Raw genomic sequence first — 21,655 nt, 5'->3', positions numbered from 1 at the left:
TCTCATGTGGAAGTGGCCTGGCTATGTGGATGGAGCTGACTTGAGACTCCATCCTGTTTGCCCCTTCTCCCAGGTCCTCAGGTCTGGAGGCAGGGGATGTGAAGAGAAAACAAAGAATCAGTAAAGTTTCCAAGAACTTCCAGAGGCCTGCCCAGGGAGATGTGGGTACTCCACAAGTGCTCTTCAGTGAATTACTTAAGTACATTCTGTACCTGCTGTGAGGCTGGGTTGGCAGCTGCCTGGGTCAGTGGCATAGCTGACTGGTGGCCCAGAAACAGCAGCCCAGCTGTGTGGGAACTCCTTCCTTTGGTCAGCAAAAGGGTGGCAGGGACTGAGTCAAACTTGAGTGAACCTTATGGCCAAACTTAAGGCTGTGGGGAAACAAGGGTAACATGGGGACATGAGTCTTATGGAAACAGCAGTCTGAGGTAGGAGGTAGACTGAGCTCTGGGTTGAGGACCTGGGTTTCAATCAGACTCTGTTGCTTCCTTGCCATGTGACTTTGGAACCTTGGGTCCACCATCTTGGAATGTGATGAAGGTGTCTATCCACAGGGATCCTAAGGGGGTCTGGAACATTCCTGGGGTACCCAGAGGGATACTCTGCCCATTCACTGCCTCTTGTACCTACTGGCACAAAACCAGCAAAGAAGTGCCTTCTGGTCTGGCCACTGGGGCATGTTGTCACTGCGTCTGTTGTCAGATTCCCCCACCCTGAGGCCTACAGCATTGAAGGAGAGATGGGGTTCTAGATGAGGCAGGGAAATCACTCTAGAGCCAAGGGAACTAAAGGCCTTGGCTCCAGCTGACAAGCCAGGGAATAGTAGAGTCAGTCCTGGAGCTGTATCTCCAAATTGCATGGTAGCCAGTGACTGAAGCTTTGCACCCAAGGGAGTCTTACAGACCCATGATTTGCAAGTTCACAATATCCCCAGACCTTCAAACCTCTGAATGCATCCTCTCCCAATTTCAGGACCTTTTAAGCGCATGAGATAAGGAGATTTATTTCCATGCCCAAGAAGCTCTCTCTTCCCACCCCATTCTGTGCCAGGACATTTATCAGTATAAATCCCTACCTAGGTGTGGTAGGGAGGGGACCAACACCAGGACTTTTCAGGGAAAGGTGGACAGGACTCAAGTCAGGTTCTAACTGGCTTTGCCAGATCTCAGGTCTTCCAAATCCGCATAATGTGCCTTTTTTCCACTATGTTTTGCCGATTTCTTTGGGAAGGTCACACTCCATCTCCAGACCCTGTCTGCACCTCTTCTGAATGGACGGGGGCCAACCTTGCCTTGCCTAATCCACATGAGTTTTAGTGGGGAGATGGTGGAGGGAGATGCCTAGAGTACGACTGTTAAAGGAAACATATATCAGGGTCAAGGCTGAGCAATTAGCCCCCTTAAGTCTCATACTAGAGGCCCTTATCACCAAGCCAGACCTGCCACCAGTGCTCAGGCTGTCCCTGTGGGTTGGGCAAACCACCTGAGCTCTGTTAGGGTGCCTGACTCAGAGCCATTGGATGCCTACCAACTTTGAGCTGGTCTGCCTCTGCTCCCCAGAGGAAACCCCAGGATACTCCACCCCTTCCATTCCCATCAGTCCAAGTCCCTGGGCAGGGTGTCACTCAGCCAACTCATGTACTGCAGTACCTGCTGAGTTTCAGGGATCTCATGGAAAAAGGGTTACTGTGAAGAGAGACAAACACAGTTGCTAGAGAGGCGGCCAAACTCACCAATATACCATTGTAGTGGAGGCTGGTATCTGAGCAGGCCTGACTATGGTGGGACTGTGCAGTTTCCCAGGGCTGGAAGCAAGGGAGGTATGAGGAGCCACCAGAGATAATACTCAAAGTGTGAGCACCAAGGGCCTATGCAGGTGCAGCTGGTGGCCCATGAGGGCTTATCTGTTGAACACTCCCTCCATCAATCTTATCACTGCCCTGTTTCCCCAACAGCCCTTTGAGAAAGTGCTGTATTATCCTTGTGTCACAGATGGGGGCTCATGTGCCTGTCTCCCTCCAAGAAATCACATCTCAAACCTGCGGAGTTAGACAGCATGTGCCATTTGTGGAACCCAGCAGTGTTCCTCCATGTGGGTGACTGCAACAAGGGCTAGGAAAGCAGTACTTGGGGTGGCAGTCCAAGAGTATTATGCAGACTTGGGCCCAGGAAATTCAACCCCTCCTCCTGGGTTAAAGAAGGAATTAGGAAAGAACAAATTCAGACATCTCTGGCTTGGACCTCGCTCCTTCCAGGAATAGCTGAGGCCTGGGCCTTCATCTATGCTATAATAACAGGGACAGGATGACCTATCCAATTCTTAAAAGTGTGGTAGAACCACCTATATGGAAGACTGAAAGGAATATGAATCTCATAGTAGGCCACAAGTATGAAGGGGGAACCTTAAAAGCAGAGTTATGTGATACAGACTATGAAGTAACTTGGTAGAAATTTCCAGTCCCAGTTCTTCTACCAGACAAGACTTATTACCTCTCTGGGCCAGGAAGTATAACAGAATGTGGCTTTCCTTCCTTCTGCGCAAAGCCTGGGGCTGGCCTGAGCTGCCTTGGGTTCCCATGGGGGCAGGGACTGGCGACAAACATCAGTCCTAGTGCACGGTGAGGACATGGCAGCAGAAAGCTGGAGCTCCAGCTGTGATGATCAATAACCCAGCATCCTCCAGCTACATGGGGCTCCTGTGGGGAAGCAGCACGTCAACCAGGTACTGTCCAAATGGCATTCTGTCTAAGGCCAGCCAACCAGGGGGTGCCAGTTCCTGGGTTGGCTCTGAAAAGGCCAAAGTTCCCATATTTTCATGGAAACCAGAGGGTGGTGGGCATGTTTTTGACCATCCTGGCAAAAGGAAGGGAAACTAGATGGCAACCCCAGGGGCCCCCTCCCTGCCCCTACATAAGCCTAGAGTTCAGGAGGCCACTTGTCCTTCCCAGGCCTGCAAGGACTTCCTGGAACTAGCTGAGACACACAGCCGGAAATGGCAGCGGGCACTGCAGTATGAGCAAGAGCAGCGTGTCCACTTGGAGGAAACCATTGAACAGTTGGCCAAGCAGCACAACAGCCTTGAGCGGGCCTTCCGCAGTGCTCCTGGCCGGCCCCCCAACCCCAACAAGAGCTTCAGCGAGGGTAAGTGGGTGAGCAGTGACCAGCAGGATTTGTTCCATCCATCCACCCTCAGTCTCCCTCTCCCCGGCTGTTTCCACCTAGTTTCTGCTGCACACCCTGACCCCCACACACATGTGCCTGTGTCAGGGACAGATGGCATAAGGGGTTAGGGGAGTGGGGCCAGGAAGAGCCAAGTCCTTGGCTCTGGATTTCTTCAGGCAGCAGGATAAGCCCTTTTAAAGAGGTTGCAAACTGAGATAGTGGCTCTATATGTATCTCTAGGAAGCCTCTTGACTTCCAAAGGAGAGGACAGTGAGGAAGATGAAGATACCGAGTACTTTGATGCCATGGAAGACTCCACATCCTTCATCACCGTGATCACCCAGCCCAAGGAAGACAGGTGGGCACTTACTCCCAGCAGGGACAGCTGTGACCTGTGAGAAGCCTCCTCCAGAATCATCCTTTTCTATTGTGTTCTCTGGCTCCATCTGGTCTTTTGACCAGCTATAAACTTTATCCAGATGGTATTTTTGCTTATATTCTATTCTTCCTTGCATCAAAAAGTCAAAGTTTGCATCAGGCACTTAATTAAAAATAGAGAGAGAGAACCAAGCATTGACTGAATCCAGTTCCAGCCTGGGGTTCAGAAAAGACCCAGAAGGCCTCAGCTGCTCATCCTTGCCTCAGAACAGTATAAGGCCCCAACCACTCCTTCCATAGTGTCATCATTTGAGAACAGATGAAAGATGCAGGGAGTCCCATCTATTTCCAAACTTTTTTTTCATTATTCATAAACACCTACTCTTTGATGATGTTTCTAAATACACATAAAAACATACATTAGAGACCAGAACATTTACTAGCAATAAAAACGTAGCTGTCAGACTCTCAGAGCCACAGGAAATTTTTGTGGGTACCAGCATACCAACAGGTACAGAGAGAAAAACGTGAGATAGGCAGGTGGGCTGGGCACAAGCTGTGGCCAAGTCAGGGGTGAGTAGGCTAGTGCAAAGCCCTAGCCACTCCATTTCTACTTGTAGCTGGGACCTCCATGGGCCACTCAGCTTTAACACCTACCTATCCCAGTGTCTTCTACGGAAAAGGCTATCAAGTCTCATCAGCCATGTATTTCTAGCCCAGAGTCATTTTCTATTTCCCAGTAATATCTAAAATTACTTATATTAGTCACAAATTAGCTCACTTGGCCATCCTGAGCTTCCTTGCACTTTTTCACCAGCAATATTTCCTTCTTGGCATTGCAGCCAGGAAGGTCCTGCTCAGGCTGCCTCACCCCTCCAGACTCTGTCCACCCCTCCCTCCCATGCCTGGAGCCCTATCTGGGCCGGCTTTCCCCTCCATAGGCTTCCACTGATCCTGGGCTCCTCAGCCATGGTACCCCTGTTGCTGTGTTCCTCTACTCTACAACTCTCAGGAGCGCAGGGATGTATCAGACCCACTCCCTGCCCTTCAGGAACCCTTGTCTAGTTTGGGAGTCAGATACAGTGGGGTCTGTGTGAGATACAAAGGGGCCCACAGGGCTAGATGAGGCCATCCCAGAACAAGTGTCCACTCCCAAGCTTTTTCTTGCTCCTGGGTCACTCAGTTGCCAGGAGGGGCCTGAGGGCAGGGACTCCAAAGGCTTTGCTGAGTGCCTGCTGCAGTTGGGGTAGAGGGGTACCTATGGATGGGACATCTCCAGATCCCTGCCGGAGCCCCTTATCCCCACCTTCAGTATCCTGAATCTGAGATGGCACACTGGAGTTGCTTTGTCCCTCATATCCTACCAAAGAGTCTGGAGGAAAGGTGGGCTAGGTAACAAAGTGGCTTCAGATTCACCCATAATTTGCCTCCCCATTTGTTTCCCTCAGAAAAGCTGAAGGTGGAACTGGAACAAGCTCAGTGGACTGGAGCTCAGACAATGTAAGTGAGGTGGCTCCTGGCCTGGGGCCAAGCTCTGGGTTCCTTATGAGGAGAAGCCAGCCAGTACAGTGAGCTTGGGGCCACAGGGGCAATCCCAGAACTCTGGCCACCTTTGAGTCCTGGATCTGCCTCCTATGTAACATTTCAGGCAAAGCTGCCCTTCCTGTCAGAAATGTGCCAGCAGCCAACTTGGCACTAGCCCCTGGGGAGTTCAGAGGTGAGGGCAAGGACATGGGGGATCAAAGGAGCCACTAACAGGCCTGCTCTGCTTCTCTGATAGGTGTTAGATAGTGCCTCATTTGTGTCCAAGGGTTCATCCAAAGTCAAGAGGCGTGTCCGTATCCCTGACAAACCCAACTACAGCCTTAACCTCTGGAGCATCATGAAAAACTGCATCGGCCGTGAGCTCTCCAAGATCCCTATGCCGGTAGGCAGCTCAGGGGAGGGCAGTTGTGGGAGTCCTCTGGGATATGACAGCCTTAAGGTGTCATTTCCTTAATGGTACCTGAGGAGCATGTAACTATTTAATTATGTCTGACAGCATCGGCCAGTCCTCCAAAGAGCAGGGGTCCTCAGTCTCAAAGGGAAGAGACAGGGAAGGGCTGTGTGTGAATGCAGATATAGGGAACCCTGACCAGGCTTCACACTATCCCAGCTGTCCCGACTTGGTAAAGGGGGAGTGGGCTTTGCGTATAGAAGAGTAGTCTTCCTTCATACTATAGGCCATCTCTAGTGCCCTCCCAGGACATGGAGGCTCAGCAAAGCCACTGGAGTTCCAAGGACAGGCCTAGGGTCCTTGTATCACCAGGTTGCCATAGCATCTCTGCCAAGAGCAGGCTTGGGGCACCAGGCCAGAGAGTTTGCTTGGTGACCTATACAAGTCCTTTCACGTCTCTAGCCTCTGTCTGCATCTGCACAGTGGAATCACAGCACCCTCTTCAGAATGTCTGGGAGAATGGAGTGAGACAACAGGGAATACTCTGGAGGGAGGGTGACCCTGTTAGAGGCTGACAGGGGCTCTGAGCTCTATCCATCCTGCACAGGGGCCTCCACAGGAGCCCTTGACAGAAAAACTTAGATCACAGTTCAGACTATGAGGAAGATCCCCACTTTTTCTATCCACAGATTTCCTTATTTACTTATTCACTCTCTGATTCCAATAGTTTAATACTCACCATAACTGTAGTAAGCAAGTCAGATGCCCTGGCCTTTGAGGCATTTACAAAGTGGGAAAAGTAACAGTAAACATCATCAAAATATGCTATTTTTATGCTGCAAAGGAAACCGAGGCAGAAGGGACCAGGGAGGTAACAGGGTAGGGCTGAGGTGCTAGACAGCCAGGTTGTTAAAGGGGCCTCACTGTGAAAGTATCATTAGATCAGCTATGTCCCTCAATGTCTGAGAAAAACAGAGGTGCCATGATGTGCATATTCAGAGTAATCTGATCTGGTCTGATCATCTTCCCTCCTCCCTATTCACCTACAGGTGAACTTCAATGAACCCCTATCCATGCTCCAGCGGCTAACTGAGGACTTGGAGTACCACCACCTTCTAGACAAGGCAGTGCATTGCGCCAACTCAGTGGAGCAGATGTGCCTAGTAGCTGCCTTCTCTGTGTCCTCCTACTCCACCACTGTGCACCGCATTGCCAAGCCCTTCAACCCCATGCTAGGGGAGACATTTGAGTTGGATCGCATGGAGGAAATGGGCCTGCGCTCCCTCTGTGAACAGGTGAGGCCCAGCAGGCTGGTACTGGGCAACTCCTGCTAGGGGCCATCAGCTGAGGTCCAGCTGGGTAGTTGGGCCTCTTATGGCAGGAATAAGTCTAGGGCCTCCTGAAAACAGTGAGGGGCATTAGAAGAGAGCTTAGTGGGAAACAGTGTTGGATCTGGTGTCAGGAAAGGGGAGGTCCCATCTCACAGCCAGGGAACCATGTGGCAGAGGTGGGAGGAATTTCGCAGGGCATTGTTAGAAGTCTAGGCAGACCAGAGTGTGGGGTCACCACTGAATTGAAAAGTAGCAGGCAGGCAGAACCTGGAATAGCCATGCACATTGTGATAAACACTGCCCTGGCCAGTGTCCCTTCCTCCCACCCATCTTCATCCCTTTTCTACCCTATCCCCTGGAGATGAGCAAGACTCAGGCCCAGTGGTCTACAAACCTCAACTTGGCATTTTGACACTGAGCCTGGATGTCCATGTCATTCAAGAAGCAATTAATTCTATTGGTGCTAGTGCTGCTCTGGCTCGTGGAATTTTCCCAGAATGCTGGAGTTCACTGATCTTAGTGCTAGTTTAAAAGGCTACTGCTGCTGTGAAAATCCATAAGGAGGTGACTACAGTGACCCACATAGGGGTGTTCTGGCCAGGTTTTGAAGGTGAATCTAGCTGGTTTATAGATATTTGGGGTATGGAGTTTGGGCCATTCAAGGGTAACCCCATGGTCCTTGGCCTGAACCCCTAAATAAAATGCATACATTCATTCAGCAACCATTAAGTACCCTAGATGTGCCAGATATTTTCACATGTTGAAGATGCAGATGGGGAACTGGGATATGTGGCTCTTGTTCTCATGGGGGCTGCAGGGAGTGCTCAGTCATTTTGTATATCAGATACTTCTGGCTCTTTCTAAAAGGGGGATGGGTCCAGGAGCAGTTTGATGCAGAGAGAGGGAGGAAAGGAGGAGACAAGGGTCTCCAGTGGAGAGATGGGGGGAGGTACAGGTAAGATTGGGGAAGGTATAGATGCTGGGTATGTTTTGAAGGAGGGACACACAAGATTTGCTAAGGATTTGATGAGGAACATGAGGAAGAGACCAGGGAGAATCCAAAGCATTTGGTGTGAGCAACTAGAAAGACAGTATGGGCCTGAGATGAAAGTAAGGATAATGCAGGGCTCCCACATCCTGACATTGTGATCATATCCCTGCATTTTCTCATAGGGATAACTCTAGTGAATGTGTGGTAGCCCCACCATAGGTGATAGCTGGGCTAAGGGATAGTTCCCCCCCTTCATGCAGGGCAGCTGGCAGGTTGGGCCTACAATCCCAAGGCATAGGAGGTGATGCTGCCTGTGGAAATGGGACAACTATGACCAAATGGGATGTCAGGAGCTTGCTAACTCTGGTCAGGTTGAACCTGACTGAGTGGAGGCAGCTGGAGTTCAGGGGTGAGGCTGGGCTTGGAGCCTGTTCAAGGCCATGCGAAGTAAGTGCTCTGAGGAGTAAGGAGGTTAGGTAAGGCAGAGCCTGTCAGGCGTCAAATGAGGAAAGATAGACTTGACAGTGCCATGAGGCAGAAGAGGGCAGCTGGCAGGTGTCCTAGGGGAAAAAGCAGTGGTAAAGTGTGCTGTAAGGGGAAGGCTCAGGGGGGCTGGAGCCACGTATGGGCGACAGAAGAGGCCTGAGGCAGGACACTGACATGACTTCTACCCTTGAGCCAGGCTAGACTCTGCCCCTTGGTTAAAATGGCTTTGCCATTCGGAACCCTCTCCCTCCATGTAATACCATACATGTTCCCAGGTGTATAGTGAGGGTTAAATGAGAAAGTGGGCATGGAAGCTTTGGTAAAGCATCACCCTTTCTTCCTTAGCCCTCAACGTAGCCAGTTCTGGGCACATTCTGGAGTCACAGCCTCCACCATCACCCCTGTTTCACAGTCCAAGAGCCAGGCATAGTGACACCAGGCCCATCTCATACTACTATGGCTGGAGCAGGCCCAGGACAGTCACCTGGGTTCCTTTCCACTCGGGATTCTCTCCTTCCCAGGGACCTGTTTTGGGCCAAGGCCACCAAGAGGAGCAGCCAGGCCTGCTCCTGTGGCTACAGAGATGTGTCCTGGAATCAGGGCAGTCTGTCCCTGCCTGGTAAGGAAGATGGTATGGGCCCATGTCCAGCAATGCTCACACCCATTTGGTCTGGTCCCAGGTGAGCCACCACCCTCCCTCAGCTGCCCACTACGTGTTCTCCAAGCATGGCTGGAGCCTCTGGCAAGAGATCACCATCGCCAGCAAGTTCCGGGGGAAATACATCTCTATCATGCCACTTGGTGAGCAGGGTATCTGTGTGCTCCTAGAACAAAAAGGACACTACTGACCCTAAAAACCAACTTAGGGCTCTCTCACGGGAGACCTCCCTGTAGGTATTCCCCCCACTGCCACCCACATGCCTCCTGGCCTGTCCCACTCCTCAACTTTCAGCCCATACGAATATCTTCTGATTCTCGAGACCCTGGGCCTGTGGTAGACCCCACATGCCAGGGCCATGATCTCTGACGTGTACCTGGCCTCCAGGTGCCATCCACTTGGAATTCCAGGCCAGTGGGAATCACTATGTGTGGAGGAAAAGCACCTCAACTGTGCACAACATCATCGTGGGCAAGCTCTGGATTGACCAGGTCAGAGCTGGGAACACTTGGGAGGGGAGCATATGGCCTGGGGATTAGACGCTGACCACTACCTTCTCTCATCAGTCAGGGGATATCGAGATTGTGAACCATAAGACCAATGATCGGTGCCAGCTGAAGTTTGTTCCCTACAGCTACTTCTCCAAAGAGGCACCCCGAAAGGTAAATAGGACCACCTTCCAGCACCCCAGGAGACCCATACTAGGATGTGTGCTTATATGAGTCCCACCAATATCCACAGGTGACCGGAGTGGTGAGTGACAGCCAGGGCAAGGCCCACTATGTGCTGTCTGGCTCATGGGATGAGCAGATGGAATGCTCCAAGATTGTGCACAGTAGTTCCAGCAGCTCCAGCTCTGATGGGAAGCAGAAGACAGTATATCAGACTCTGCCAGCCAAACTGCTGTGGAAGAAGTACCCACTGCCGTGAGTAAGGGTTAGGGGCCCTCTTCAGGATATGGGACAGGGACTGAGGGAGAAATAGAAAGGAGGCTAGTGAGCAGTAAACAGGAAGATGACTCTCCTTCCCCCACCCAGCAAGAAACACAAGGTTGGGAGGGATCAGTTGACATGTGGGCAAAGAACAATATCATGCACCTGACATCCCAGTATGGAAGCCAGAGAAAATGAATGTAAAACTATCTGGAGAGAAGAGATACTATGCAGAGACAAGGTGACTGGACATAATCCTTCCATGACTGAGAAATAAAAATGAACTTGAAAAAAACTTGCAGGAAACAGAAAATTATAAGTGTAATTTCAGATTCTGAAGAGAACAAAATAGAAATTCTACAAAAGAAAATAACCAAAGTTGAGAACTTCATGGAAAGTTTTAACAGAATGAATCCATCACCTGAATATAGGTGAATGCTCACATTGTAACATAAAGAGACATCTAGAGAACCTAAGAAGCTAGAGAAGAAGGCCTATGGGTGACCCTAGTGAAGTCCCCAGAGTTGGTTTGTTGGCATACCCTGGAGATTTGTTAGTGTACATAATCTGCCCCAGACAGAATGGGAATCTGCAATTCAATAAGGTCCCCAGGGCATTCACATGCAAGTTTGAGAGCAGTGTCCAGAACACTTCTAGTCAGAGTCCTAGAAGGGAACAGAGACCACTTCTGAAGAGCAAATAGCAGAGGATTTTCTATACCTAAGACTATACAGTGAGACTGATGGAACTATATCAGAGAATATTAGGCAATATTAGATTTTTTAAAGCAATTACGAGCTGAGGAACATCATCCTGACAGACACCTTTTCATCAACAAAATTGAGGACTTGAAAACAGCCAAGTAATATCTTCCATGTGCTAAGAGACACATTGCCGGGGCAAACCATCTTTAAAGAATAAAGTTGAAATAAAGATCTTTTATGGAAAACAAACATTCACTTGGCCACCAGATCTACATTAAAGGATATACTTTTCGAAGAAGGTAACTAATCCCAGGTGAAAGAGCCAAGATGTATAAATGAATGAAGAGTAAAAATGTGGATCTAAATGAACAGTGAATAAACAAAAAATAATAATGTCTCATGGGGTTTTAAATTTTAGACTGTTACCTCCATTTATTTACTGTTACCTCCATTAAGTCAGAAGAGAAATAAATGGAGGTAACTGCTTTAAGGCCCTATGCTACCCAGGAGGTAGGTCAAGACTATTGGAAGTACGGATACTGTAATTCCTAGGGTAGCCACTAAAATAATACATTTAGCTGGGAACTCAGAAGAAAGGAAGAAAAAAATGGAGAGGAGGAAGAATGGCTAAAGAGAATAACAATAACTTTCCGAGGGCTAAGGATGTGGTAAATGGAAGAGAATTCCTCAGCACCAAAAAAAAAAGTTCTCCGAATGAAAGAAATGAAAGACCTTGAATTGAAAGGGTCTACAGAATGGCAAAGATGAGAAATAAATAAAAATGTTAGACCACAGGGTCAAAACTGAGAACATCAAAGAAAAAATTCTAATACCTTCCAAAAGATTTCAGTCAAGGCTGAAGACTCAGATTAACATCAGATTTAGTAACAGCCAAAACTGGAGTAATATTTTCAAAGTTATGAAGAAAATGAAATTAGAATGTAGATTGTTCTATCCAACTAAGATACAATATGAAGATATGATTAAAAAAAAAAAAACCTCAAGCACGCATACAGAAAGCAGAAAGTTTGGCACACATAAACTGAAGATTAAACCCAGGGCCTCCAGCATGCTACTTATACAGGTTAGACAACACTCTACCACTAAGCACATTCCCAGCCCCCTAGACATAATATCTTAAAATGGGGAGGGAAAAATTTCAAAAGATGTTGTGCTAGACACATGAAGTAAACAGATTTTATAAAACAATTACAAAGACCAAAGGAAAAGAGAAAATATTCCCATAATAATGAAGAACTAAAAGTCTAGGTAACAGTAATATGTGGGAAGAAAGGGAAAGACACCAGGAATATGAAGAAATGCTAAGTTATTATTAAAAGGAAGATGCATATAGGTTTTTTAATTAGAAGAAGAAAAATAATGAAAGATATTACAAACAAAAACAGCAAATTAACATAGTAGAAATATTCAAGCATTTCAATGCTCATAATAAATATAAATAGATGAAACCAGTTAAAAAACAAAATATTGATAGGATTTTTAAAAAAATGAGAAATATACTCCTTATAAGACAAAAATATGCAAAGGACAAAAGTAAAAGAGATGTTGTGAAAATCAATCTAAAAAAGTTATAATAGCTATATTAACATCAACTAAAATAGACTTGAAGGTGAAAACATTATTAGGGAAGGAAAAGGGGGTAAATTTATTAAGAAATTCCAAGTTTCAAACATTATGCATATAAAAAGCAGCCTCAAAAATTTGCATCATGATACCCAAGAGAAATTGATAAATCCATCACCATAGTGGGAGATTGGGAGATTCCAATATACCCTTCTCACCTGTTGATAGGTCAAGTTAAAATTTAAAAAAGGAAGAATATGAAGGGGATCAAAACAACGGGATCATTCACAGGCTTATAGATGCAGCAATCAGAGAATATACTTTTTTTAAGGATATATGGAACTATATACAAAAAACAATCATGTACTAAACCCTAAAGAAAGCCTTGACAAACTACAATCTATCATAAGTCAATTAGACATTACAAACACAATGATGAAATCCTCACATATTTAGAAACAATTTTAAGTTGCTAAATAGCCCATGATTAAAATAGAAAATTAGAATAGCAACTTTAAATATCTAGAACTGAAGACAGCCAAGATTTCAAAACTGGATATATACTGAAGTATTACAAAGGTAATACTTCAAAACTAATATATTGCCTTAAACAGTTTCTAAATTTGTAGCTTTTTAATTTCTGAGTTTCTGTGGTAAGTAAAGTTCAACACATATACCCCCCAAAAGAAGAAATCAATAAAATAGAAAAAGGAAACATAAAGAAGCTTGATAAAGTGAAAAGTTGATTCTTTGAGGAAATAAACAACAATAGAGAAACCTACTGCTAAGACTAATCAAGATGGAAATTAATATTATTAATGAAAAAGGTTTCATGACGTATAAAGTATAAAGATAGTATTAGGATGTAGTCTTATAAAAATATAACTTACAAGAATTGACTCCAGAAGAAACAAAAAGCATCAATGACCCTATAATAATTAAAGAAAACAAAGAAGTAATTTTTAATTACTATAAGGAAAACACAGACCCAGATAATTTTACAGGTAAAGTCTATCAAAATTTTCAAGAAATACCAGTGGGGTATGGTGTCACATGCCTATAACCCCAGCAGCTTGGGAGGCTGAGGCAGGAGGTCACAAGTTCAAGGTCACCCTCAGCAATTTAGCAAGATACTAAGCAACTTAGTGAGACCTTATTTCAATGTAAAAAAAATAAGGACTGGGTATATAATCCCCAGTACCAAAAATAAAAAAAGGAAAGAAGAAATATGTTAACCCAGTTTTAAATAAAGTCTTCCAGATCATAGGAGAGAAAATAGTCTCTATACTCTTAGCCCAGAATAACTTTCATACCAAACCAGATAAAGACAGTAATTAGGAAAATAAAATTTCTACCCTATTTCACTTACATAAGCAAAATTCCAAAACAAGATATTAGAAAATTCAACAGTGTACAAAAAGTAACAATCTACCATCATATTGAATTTATCCAGAATATGCAAGAATGATTTTATATTAGAAGATCCACAAATTAGTCATATTAACATCTCAATAGATGTGCCCAGATATAAGATTAATATGTAAAAATCAGTTTCAGTTCTACATACTAAGAGCAAACAACTAGAAAATGCACTTTAAGGCACCAATTATATAAGAGAATATTAAGGACCTTGTACTAAATCTTACATTCAAGACCTCTAGAGAAAATTGTAAAACTTTACTAAGAAATATCAAAGGGAGAACTAAATAAATGGAGAAAAATACAACATTCATAGATAGAAAGACTCAGTATTATAAAGATGTCATGATTTAAAGAATCAGTAGATAAAATCCCAATAAGGATCTCCATTGAACTGGGTTTTTAAATTTATATTGAGGAATAAAAGGGCAAAGACATTTCTGAAGAAGACCAACGAGTACTTAACCATAGTAGATATCAAGACCTACTTTGAAATTACAGTGGAGTGAAATGATGAGCCTAGAACAACTCCATGGATACATGTGTATCTTTGATATATGAAAAAGGTGGCATATCAGATCATGTGGAAAGATGGGGCTGTTCACACATGGATGTGAGACAAAACAGTTATATATTTGGAAAAAGATTAACTGATTCCCTCCCTTACATTATAACAAAAATCAACTCTAGACAATGACCTTATGGTTAAGTATTAAGTTTGACTTATTTCTAAACAATAAGTTAATACTCTAAGTAAAAAAAAAAGATTAATATCTTTTAGAACTTAAGAAAACATATCTTAAACAAGATACAAATAAAGCATTGGTACATTCAACTATATAAAACATTTTTGTTTATTAAGAAGCATTTTACTCATTAAAAGACAATTTTTTAAAAGTGAAGTGTCAGGCATAGTGCACACCTATATTCCCAGTTACTCAGGAGGCTTAGGCAAGAGGATTCCAAGTTCTAGGCCAGTCTGAGCAACTTATCAAGATCTTGTCTCAAAATAATTTCTTTTAAAAAAAGGGCTGAGGATGCAGCTCAGTGGTAGAACACTTGTCAAGCATATGTGAGGCCCTGGGTTTAATCCCAATACTAAAAAAAAAAAAAAAAAAAAAAAAAAAAAAAAAAAAAAAGAAGAAGAAATAAAAAGGAAAGCAAAAAGACAAAACATAAATTTGAAGAAGGTAGCCACAATACCTACACCTGACAAAGGATTAGTATCAAAAATACAGAAAATTTTATAATTAACAATTTTTAAATAAAAGATTTCTAATCAACAAGTCGAACAAAAACAACCCAATGGCAAAATGTGCAAGAGTCATGAACAAGAATTTCATAGAAGAAACATATATGACCAGTCATTATATGAAAACCACAATCAACATCATTGCTAACTGGGGAAATGCAAATCAAAACCACCACAATGAGATCTGTTTTATATTTTTTAAAATTTATTTTTTAGTTATAGTGGACTCAATGTCTTTATTTTACTTTATGTGGTGCTGAGGATGGAACCCAGTGCCTCACGCGAGCACTCTACCTCTGAGCCACAACCCAGCCCCTGTTTTAAATTTATTTGATTAGTAAAAATTTTAAAAGTCTATCAATGGTTGAAGAAATGTGGACCCACAATATTTCTTATGCATTGCTAATAGGAGTATAAATTGGTGCAACCACTTTGGAAAACCATTTGGCCTTACCTCCTGAAGGTGAATTATCACACTGGGTACAGTGACACAAACCTGAAATGCCCCTCCGTTCAATCCCCAGTACCAAAAAAAAAAAAAAAAGATGAAAAATCAGGAAGGGTAATAACCCAGCAACCCCACTTCTAGGTATAAACCCAAGAGAAATTCCTGTTAATGTACAACAGGAAACACACACACACACACACACACACACAAGACTAATCCAATAGCAAGAAAACTTAGAAACAACCCAGGAATTTATTGAATGAAAAACTGTGACATATTCACAGGAAAGAATATTATGCAGTAGTTAAAACAAAGGAAGCACAGCACCATGCAACAATATAGATAACTCTTATAATATTAAGTAAATAAAAATCCAAAATATTATATGTCATAATATATATATATGTGTGTGTGTGTGTGTGTGTGTGTGTGTGTACACAGAGAAATACTTAAAAATACTTAAAGATACAATAAAATTCTATTAAAAGGAAAGGAGGGGACTGATGAACCCAGGAGTCTTGCTGATGGCTATCTGAAAAGGGAATGGATTGGTGAGTTTTCCATATGGTTAGATGTAGGTTTTTGTCAGGATCCTACCTTTTGTTTATGGTGGCAACATTAGATTAATAAAAAGCAGACCATGCAAGAGCTAAAAGAGAGTATCATGTACTAAGGATTATGACTAATCCAAACCTGTGTGCCTGAGGTCCCAAAAACAACAAAAAGAGAAAACAAGATAGTAGATTTAAACACAACATATCAACACAAGTTAGTAGCTAATCCAAGTCTGAAATCCAAAATGCTCCAAATTCCAAAAGTTTTTGAGCACTAATAAGTCATCAAAAGTAGAAAATTTCACACCTGATTTCATATGACAGGTCACAGAAATATAGTTACACTCAAAATGCTACATAAAATTAGGCTGGGGCTGGGATTGTGGCTCAGCAGTAGAGCACTCGCCTAGCACAGGCAGGACCCGGGTTTGATCCTCAGCACCACATAAAAATAAAGGCATTGTGTTGTGTCCATCTACAGCTAAAAAATAAATATTTTAAAAAATAAAAAATAAATAAAATTAGGCTGTGTGTACAGTGCGGAACAAATATAAATTTTGTGTTTATACTGGGTCTCATCCCAAAGATATTTTATTATGTACATGCAAATATTCCAAATTCCAAAAAAGTCCAAAATACTTCTAGTCCTAAGTGTTTTAGATAAGGAATATTCAACCTGTAATTACATTAAATATTCCCATTATAGGTGTAAGATTTGGAAATCAAAAAAATCCAATTATATGTGGTCTGCAAGAAAAGCATCTAAATTGGAAACTAAAGAAAGATTGGTTTGACAGGATGAAAAAAGATATGTCCACATAAATACTAATGACAGCTGGGGATGTTATAGCTCAGGGGTGGAACACTTGCCCTGGGTTCCATCCCCAGCATCACTTAAAAAAAAAAAAAAGGAAAAAAAAGAAATACCAAACAAAAGCTGCTTAGCTATATTCACATCACAAAACAAACTTTACAACAAATACTAGAGATAAAAGAGATAGTTCATAATGATGAAGCTCGGTTCACCAGGAAGATGAGTATTAAATCCAAATATCTTCTACCAAACACAACCTCAAAATATATATAGCATAAGCTGGCTGGTACAAATATAAAGAGAGAAATACTGATATGCAATCAAAATGGGAAATTTTAATATCAGTCTCTTAGGAATAGGAAAAAACCTCAGGAGGATATATTTGAACAACAGAACCTACCAGTTATAGAATACTGCACCCAACAAATGCATCGAAACATTTGCAAAAATTTACCATATTGGGCTGAGGTTGTGGCTCAGCAATAGAGTGCTCATCTAGCACGTGTGAGGCCCTAGGTTCCATCCTCAGCACCACATAAAAATAAATAAATAAATAAATGTATAAAAAAAATTGACCATATACTGTGCCATAGGAAAATTTCAAAGGACAAAAATTATACCAAGTATATCATCTGACTCCAAAGCAATTATGCAAGAAAAAACAACTAGAAAAGTCCCCATGTGTTTATAAATTTAAGAAATTTGCTGGCACACACTATAATCCCAGCTACTTGGGAGGCTGAGGCAGAGGGATCTTAAGTTCCAGTCCAGCCCAGGCAATTTACCAAGGTCCTAACTCAAAATAAAATTTTAAATAGGGATGGGGAAGGTATTTCAGTGGTGGAGTGCCTGCCTAGTAAGGCTTTGGATTGGATCCCCCAATATGAGTAAGGCTAGGGATTTCCAATCTATCCATAGGTCCAAAAATATATAATAGAAATCTTAAATGAAAACTGAATGATAATAACATCAAAAGTGGTAGTATTCAGCTGGGCATGGTGGCACAGTCCTGTAATCCCAGTGGCTTTGAAGGCTGAGGTAGGAGGATCCTGAGTCCAAAGCCAGCCTCAGCAACTTAGCAGACCTTAAGCAACTCAGTAAGATCCTGTCTCTAAATAAAATAAAGGGGGGAGGGTGCTGGGGATGTGTGGCTTAGTGGTTGAGTGCCCCTGGGTTCAATCCCCAGTACCAAAAATAAATAAATAAAAAGTGGTAGGATTCAGTTAAGGCAGCAATTGGAATGAAATGTGTAGCACATTGTATTAAAAAAGAAGAAATGCTGAAAAATAAATGAGCTAAGCATCCATCTCAAGAAGTTAAAAACAACAATAGCAGAATTAACCCCAGGAAAGTTGAAGGAATATAACAGCAAAATAGAGGCCAACAAACCCTAAAATAGGAGCAAAAAAGTTTTTGTTGGGTTTGTTTTTGTGGTGCTGGAGAGCAACAAAGTTTGATCTTCAAACAATAAACTGACTAACCTCTGACTCGGATATTCAAAATAGAAGGCACATATAACCAACATCACATGCAAAAAGAAAGGTTGTTATGCTGCAGATGTTAATGCAGTACCAACGAAGATATTAGGTAACGGTTTTATGCTGATCTCAGTTAAGTCTAAAGTAGCAAAGCAGCTGCGGGTTGGTGGAGCACAGGCAAAGTGCGGGCAGCAAAGGGCGAGTTAGATGCAGCTGGTGGGTTTTGTCCGGCAGGTTCATCAGAAGTAACAAAGGGGCAGGGAAACGTCGGCCCAGGCCAGGAGGTGAGGGGCCAGGAGGGTCGGGAGGGGCTGGGGGGCGGCTTGGGACCAGCGATGGAGGTGGCCTGGGGACAGCGCACGGTCCCGCTCACGCCGCCGCAGGGAAAACGCAGAAAACATGTACTACTTCTCGGAGCTGGCCCTAACCCTAAACGAGCTGGAGGAGGGCATAGCGCCCACGGATAGCCGCCTTCGGCCCGACCAGCGGCTGATGGAGAAGGGGCGCTGGGACGAGGCCAACACTGAGAAGCAACGGCTGGAAGAGAAGCAACGCTTGTCGCGGCGCAGGCGAATGGAGTCCTGTATGTCTGGCCATGGGCAAGGCTGCACAATAGAGGAAGGTGAGGCTGGGCTGAGAGGGTGCCCCCCCCCGGGGGGGAGGCAGGTGGAGGGTGCAAGGGGATGCCTGGGAAAAAGGAAGGAGGAGTGTGCAGAGGGCGAAAGGGGTGCTTAGGATGGGGATCCTGCAGGGACGGGGTGGGTTCTGGAGAGCAGGTCACCTACCAACCGGCCCACTGTGTCTGCCCAGCAGAGAAGGAGTCAGACGGGTACGTGCCGCTGTGGTTCGAGAAGAGGCTGGACCCACTGACCGGGGAAACTGCCTGCATATACAAGGGTGGCTACTGGGAGGCCAAGGAGAGGCAAGACTGGCACATGTGCCCCAACATCTTCTGAGCGCCACCCTTGCAGCAAATATAGGCGCCTGCACAGCTGGGTCCACTTTTTTTTAATGCATTCAATTTAGTACTGAATATATCCCCACCCACCCATGCACTTCTTCCCCTTTTTCCCTCTTAAAAAAAAAAAAACTTTTGGGGGACTCTCACCTTAGAAGGAGGAAGGGCTGACCGGGGTTCTCTCCAGCCCCTAGGTGCACCCAGTCACCCTTGCCCCTTCACCATGGACTTGGACCCTATGGGCACCCCAGTCCCCAGTTATCACAACTCAGGCCAGCTGGCTGGGGCCATGGCTGCCCAGGTCACCAGCCTCCAACCCAGGGAGGTACTGGCCCTTCCTAGGGAACCTCTTTTGACTTTTTTAGAAAAGAAAAAAAAATGATCTACATTTCTTTCCAGCCATGATGTTTAGTAAATATTTTTAGTACAGCATTTAGCAGACAGCTTTCCAAGTGTGCTTTCTTGCCACAAAATTGTCCAGGCAAGAATTCCCTTTTTAAAGACATCCGGAAGCCAGACCTCTTTGAGTTGGGAGAATTTTGTAGCTAAATACAATATTTATATCTGATGCCCACCCCCTAGGAGCCCAGGGCCCAAAGACCAAGCAGAAAGGGGCCTGTCTAGGCCCAGCAGAGCACAAAGGGTCTCTTTCTGGAGCAACAACCCACAATGGGGGAGAGGGGCCATTGAGGGTATCCCCCATGTGGATTGAGGGCAGCAGCCCTTTGCCTAGCCTTGACCATGTTGGGGCAAGTGCCTACAACCAAAGAGGCCAGGAAGAGCTAGAAGGCAGGGCCCATAGGTGCTCCCCACCCCCAAGAACCAGGTCCCAAATCAGCAATAATGAACAGACCCCCATTCAGCATGGGCTGGTGACCTGGGCATGAGAGACCTGGCACTCTTCCTCAGATGGCTCAGGGGGTGCCCCATCTCTGCTCCCCCTGATTCTTTATTTGCCTAATTTATATATATGATATATAAATATATATATAATAGCTATTTTGCTTAAATTTCTATGGTATATAAAAGTGAAAAATGATGAAGACAGGGTATACCTGTCTGAGTTTGGCTTCCTGTCAGCTGTGCCCTGCCCTCTCCTCCTATCCCTTCCAGCAGCTTCTGCCAACCTTGAGGGCACTGGACCACTGTGACTTCAGTCCCAGACCTCAGAACCCCCCATTCCAATCCTCCCCACTTCAGTTTGGTCCTGAAAATTCATTGCGGGGGTTTTTCTTTCTACTACAGGACTGGTTTTGGTTTTATAAAAAGAAAAAACAACAACAAAAAAAAAAAAACAGAAGTGAAATCACCAACGTGTGAAATGCCTTATGATGTCCACTCCAGAGGCAAGGCAGGGTGGGGTAGCCTCTTGGGCCTCCCCTCAGAGCTGTGGATGTACCTCTTCTCAACACTTTGTAAGCAAGCACCTTTTGATCGATGATAATAATAATAAAAGAAAAAAAAATTGGCTTTGGAGTTTTCCACTGCCCTGTCTGTGGCCAGATGAAAGGGGGCTTATGAACATGGCAGATGACAGCCCACAAGGTGGCATGGGGGGAGAAACATGGGCTTTGTTCTGCTGAACACCAAGCAGCAGGAGGTAGGTCTAGAGGGAGAGTGGGGAGCCTGTTGGGGGCAGGGCCTATGCCCAGAGGCTGCCCAGAAGCTGAGTTGGCACCACTCAGCACTAATCTGGGAGAGGGGTTGCATCTCTGCCAGGAACTGCCCTGTCCACAAAGCCATGGGTCAGTCCCTCCAAGAAAGGCAGTACTTTGGCCACCTGGGGCCACTAGCAGCACCCTTCTGTCTCTCAATTCCTGGAGCTGTCTAGAGTGAAGCCAAGTACAGCACAGTTCTTCAAGAGGGAAGGCCTGCCCTGGTGAGTTCTGTGTTGCTTGACAACTGTGGCTTGGGATGCTTCTGTTACCCCTGTTGCCAGGCAATTCAGATCTCTAGCTCCTAAAAGATCCAGCAGAGTGAACGGCTAGTGGTCTGGTCCAGTGGGTCATCTTCCATTGCCGGTGCTTCCAGGTGAGAGGATGGGGAAGGGCAGGGCACCACAGGAAATCAGTCAGGGTTCTCACCATCTGCCTTAATGATCCAGAATGGACCCAAAGCTGGCTCTGCCTGGCTCCTTACTTCCCCATCTGAGAGATAGCAGCCCTTGGTGAGTCTGGCAGAAGAGCTGGAAGGGCAGCTATCTTAGAATAGGCTGGGTTTAGGGGTTATACAACCCCAGGATGAACCTAAACCAAAGTGCATTGGAAGGAGTCCTGATGGAGAGGGGACTGGCTTCAGGCCCAGAATGACAAAGCCCACTGAGGCAAAGTTAAGTATCCAAAGCTCGGAGCAGGGAGTGACCGACAGGAGACGATACTGACCTATACTCTGTGATTCCCTGTACACCAACCACCACTGAGTAGGAAAAGTTCTACACAATAAGCCATAAAGAACCTCAGATAAATCCAATAAAAAGATACAAAACGTGTAAAAGATCTTTATGGAGATGATTGAAAAGACCCGAGTTTAGAGGGAAAATGCCAATGCCATATTCACAGATAGGCAAACTCA

At 44.7% G+C, this 21,655-nt stretch overlaps 1 protein-coding gene across 1 annotated transcript in view; it reads left to right on the top strand.

The window, feature by feature from the left end:
* OSBP2 (oxysterol binding protein 2) overlaps window positions 1-21,098 on the top strand; it is a gene marked incomplete at its 5' end in the record, with an annotated part of 196,449 nt that extends 175,351 nt beyond the window's left edge. The window contains 11 exons of the mRNA XM_081283529.1: window positions 2,948-3,140; window positions 3,402-3,519; window positions 4,988-5,039; window positions 5,320-5,466; window positions 6,525-6,770; window positions 8,964-9,084; window positions 9,329-9,432; window positions 9,508-9,603; window positions 9,683-9,867; window positions 18,510-18,748; window positions 18,940-21,098. Of these exons, the coding sequence (XP_081139655.1) occupies window positions 2,948-3,140; window positions 3,402-3,519; window positions 4,988-5,039; window positions 5,320-5,466; window positions 6,525-6,770; window positions 8,964-9,084; window positions 9,329-9,432; window positions 9,508-9,603; window positions 9,683-9,867; window positions 18,510-18,748; window positions 18,940-19,082 (1,644 nt within the window). The 3' untranslated portion in view covers window positions 19,083-21,098. The remainder of the gene's footprint in view (window positions 1-2,947; window positions 3,141-3,401; window positions 3,520-4,987; window positions 5,040-5,319; window positions 5,467-6,524; window positions 6,771-8,963; window positions 9,085-9,328; window positions 9,433-9,507; window positions 9,604-9,682; window positions 9,868-18,509; window positions 18,749-18,939) is intronic.
* Window positions 21,099-21,655: the final 557 nt, after the last annotated feature.

This window comes from Spermophilus citellus (genome assembly GCF_964194105.1).
Source record: "Spermophilus citellus genome assembly, chromosome: 3".
NCBI lineage: Eukaryota > Metazoa > Chordata > Mammalia > Rodentia > Sciuridae > Spermophilus > Spermophilus citellus.
Note: the sequence above shows the minus strand (reverse complement) of the source record. Positions and strands in the feature narration are given on the sequence as shown.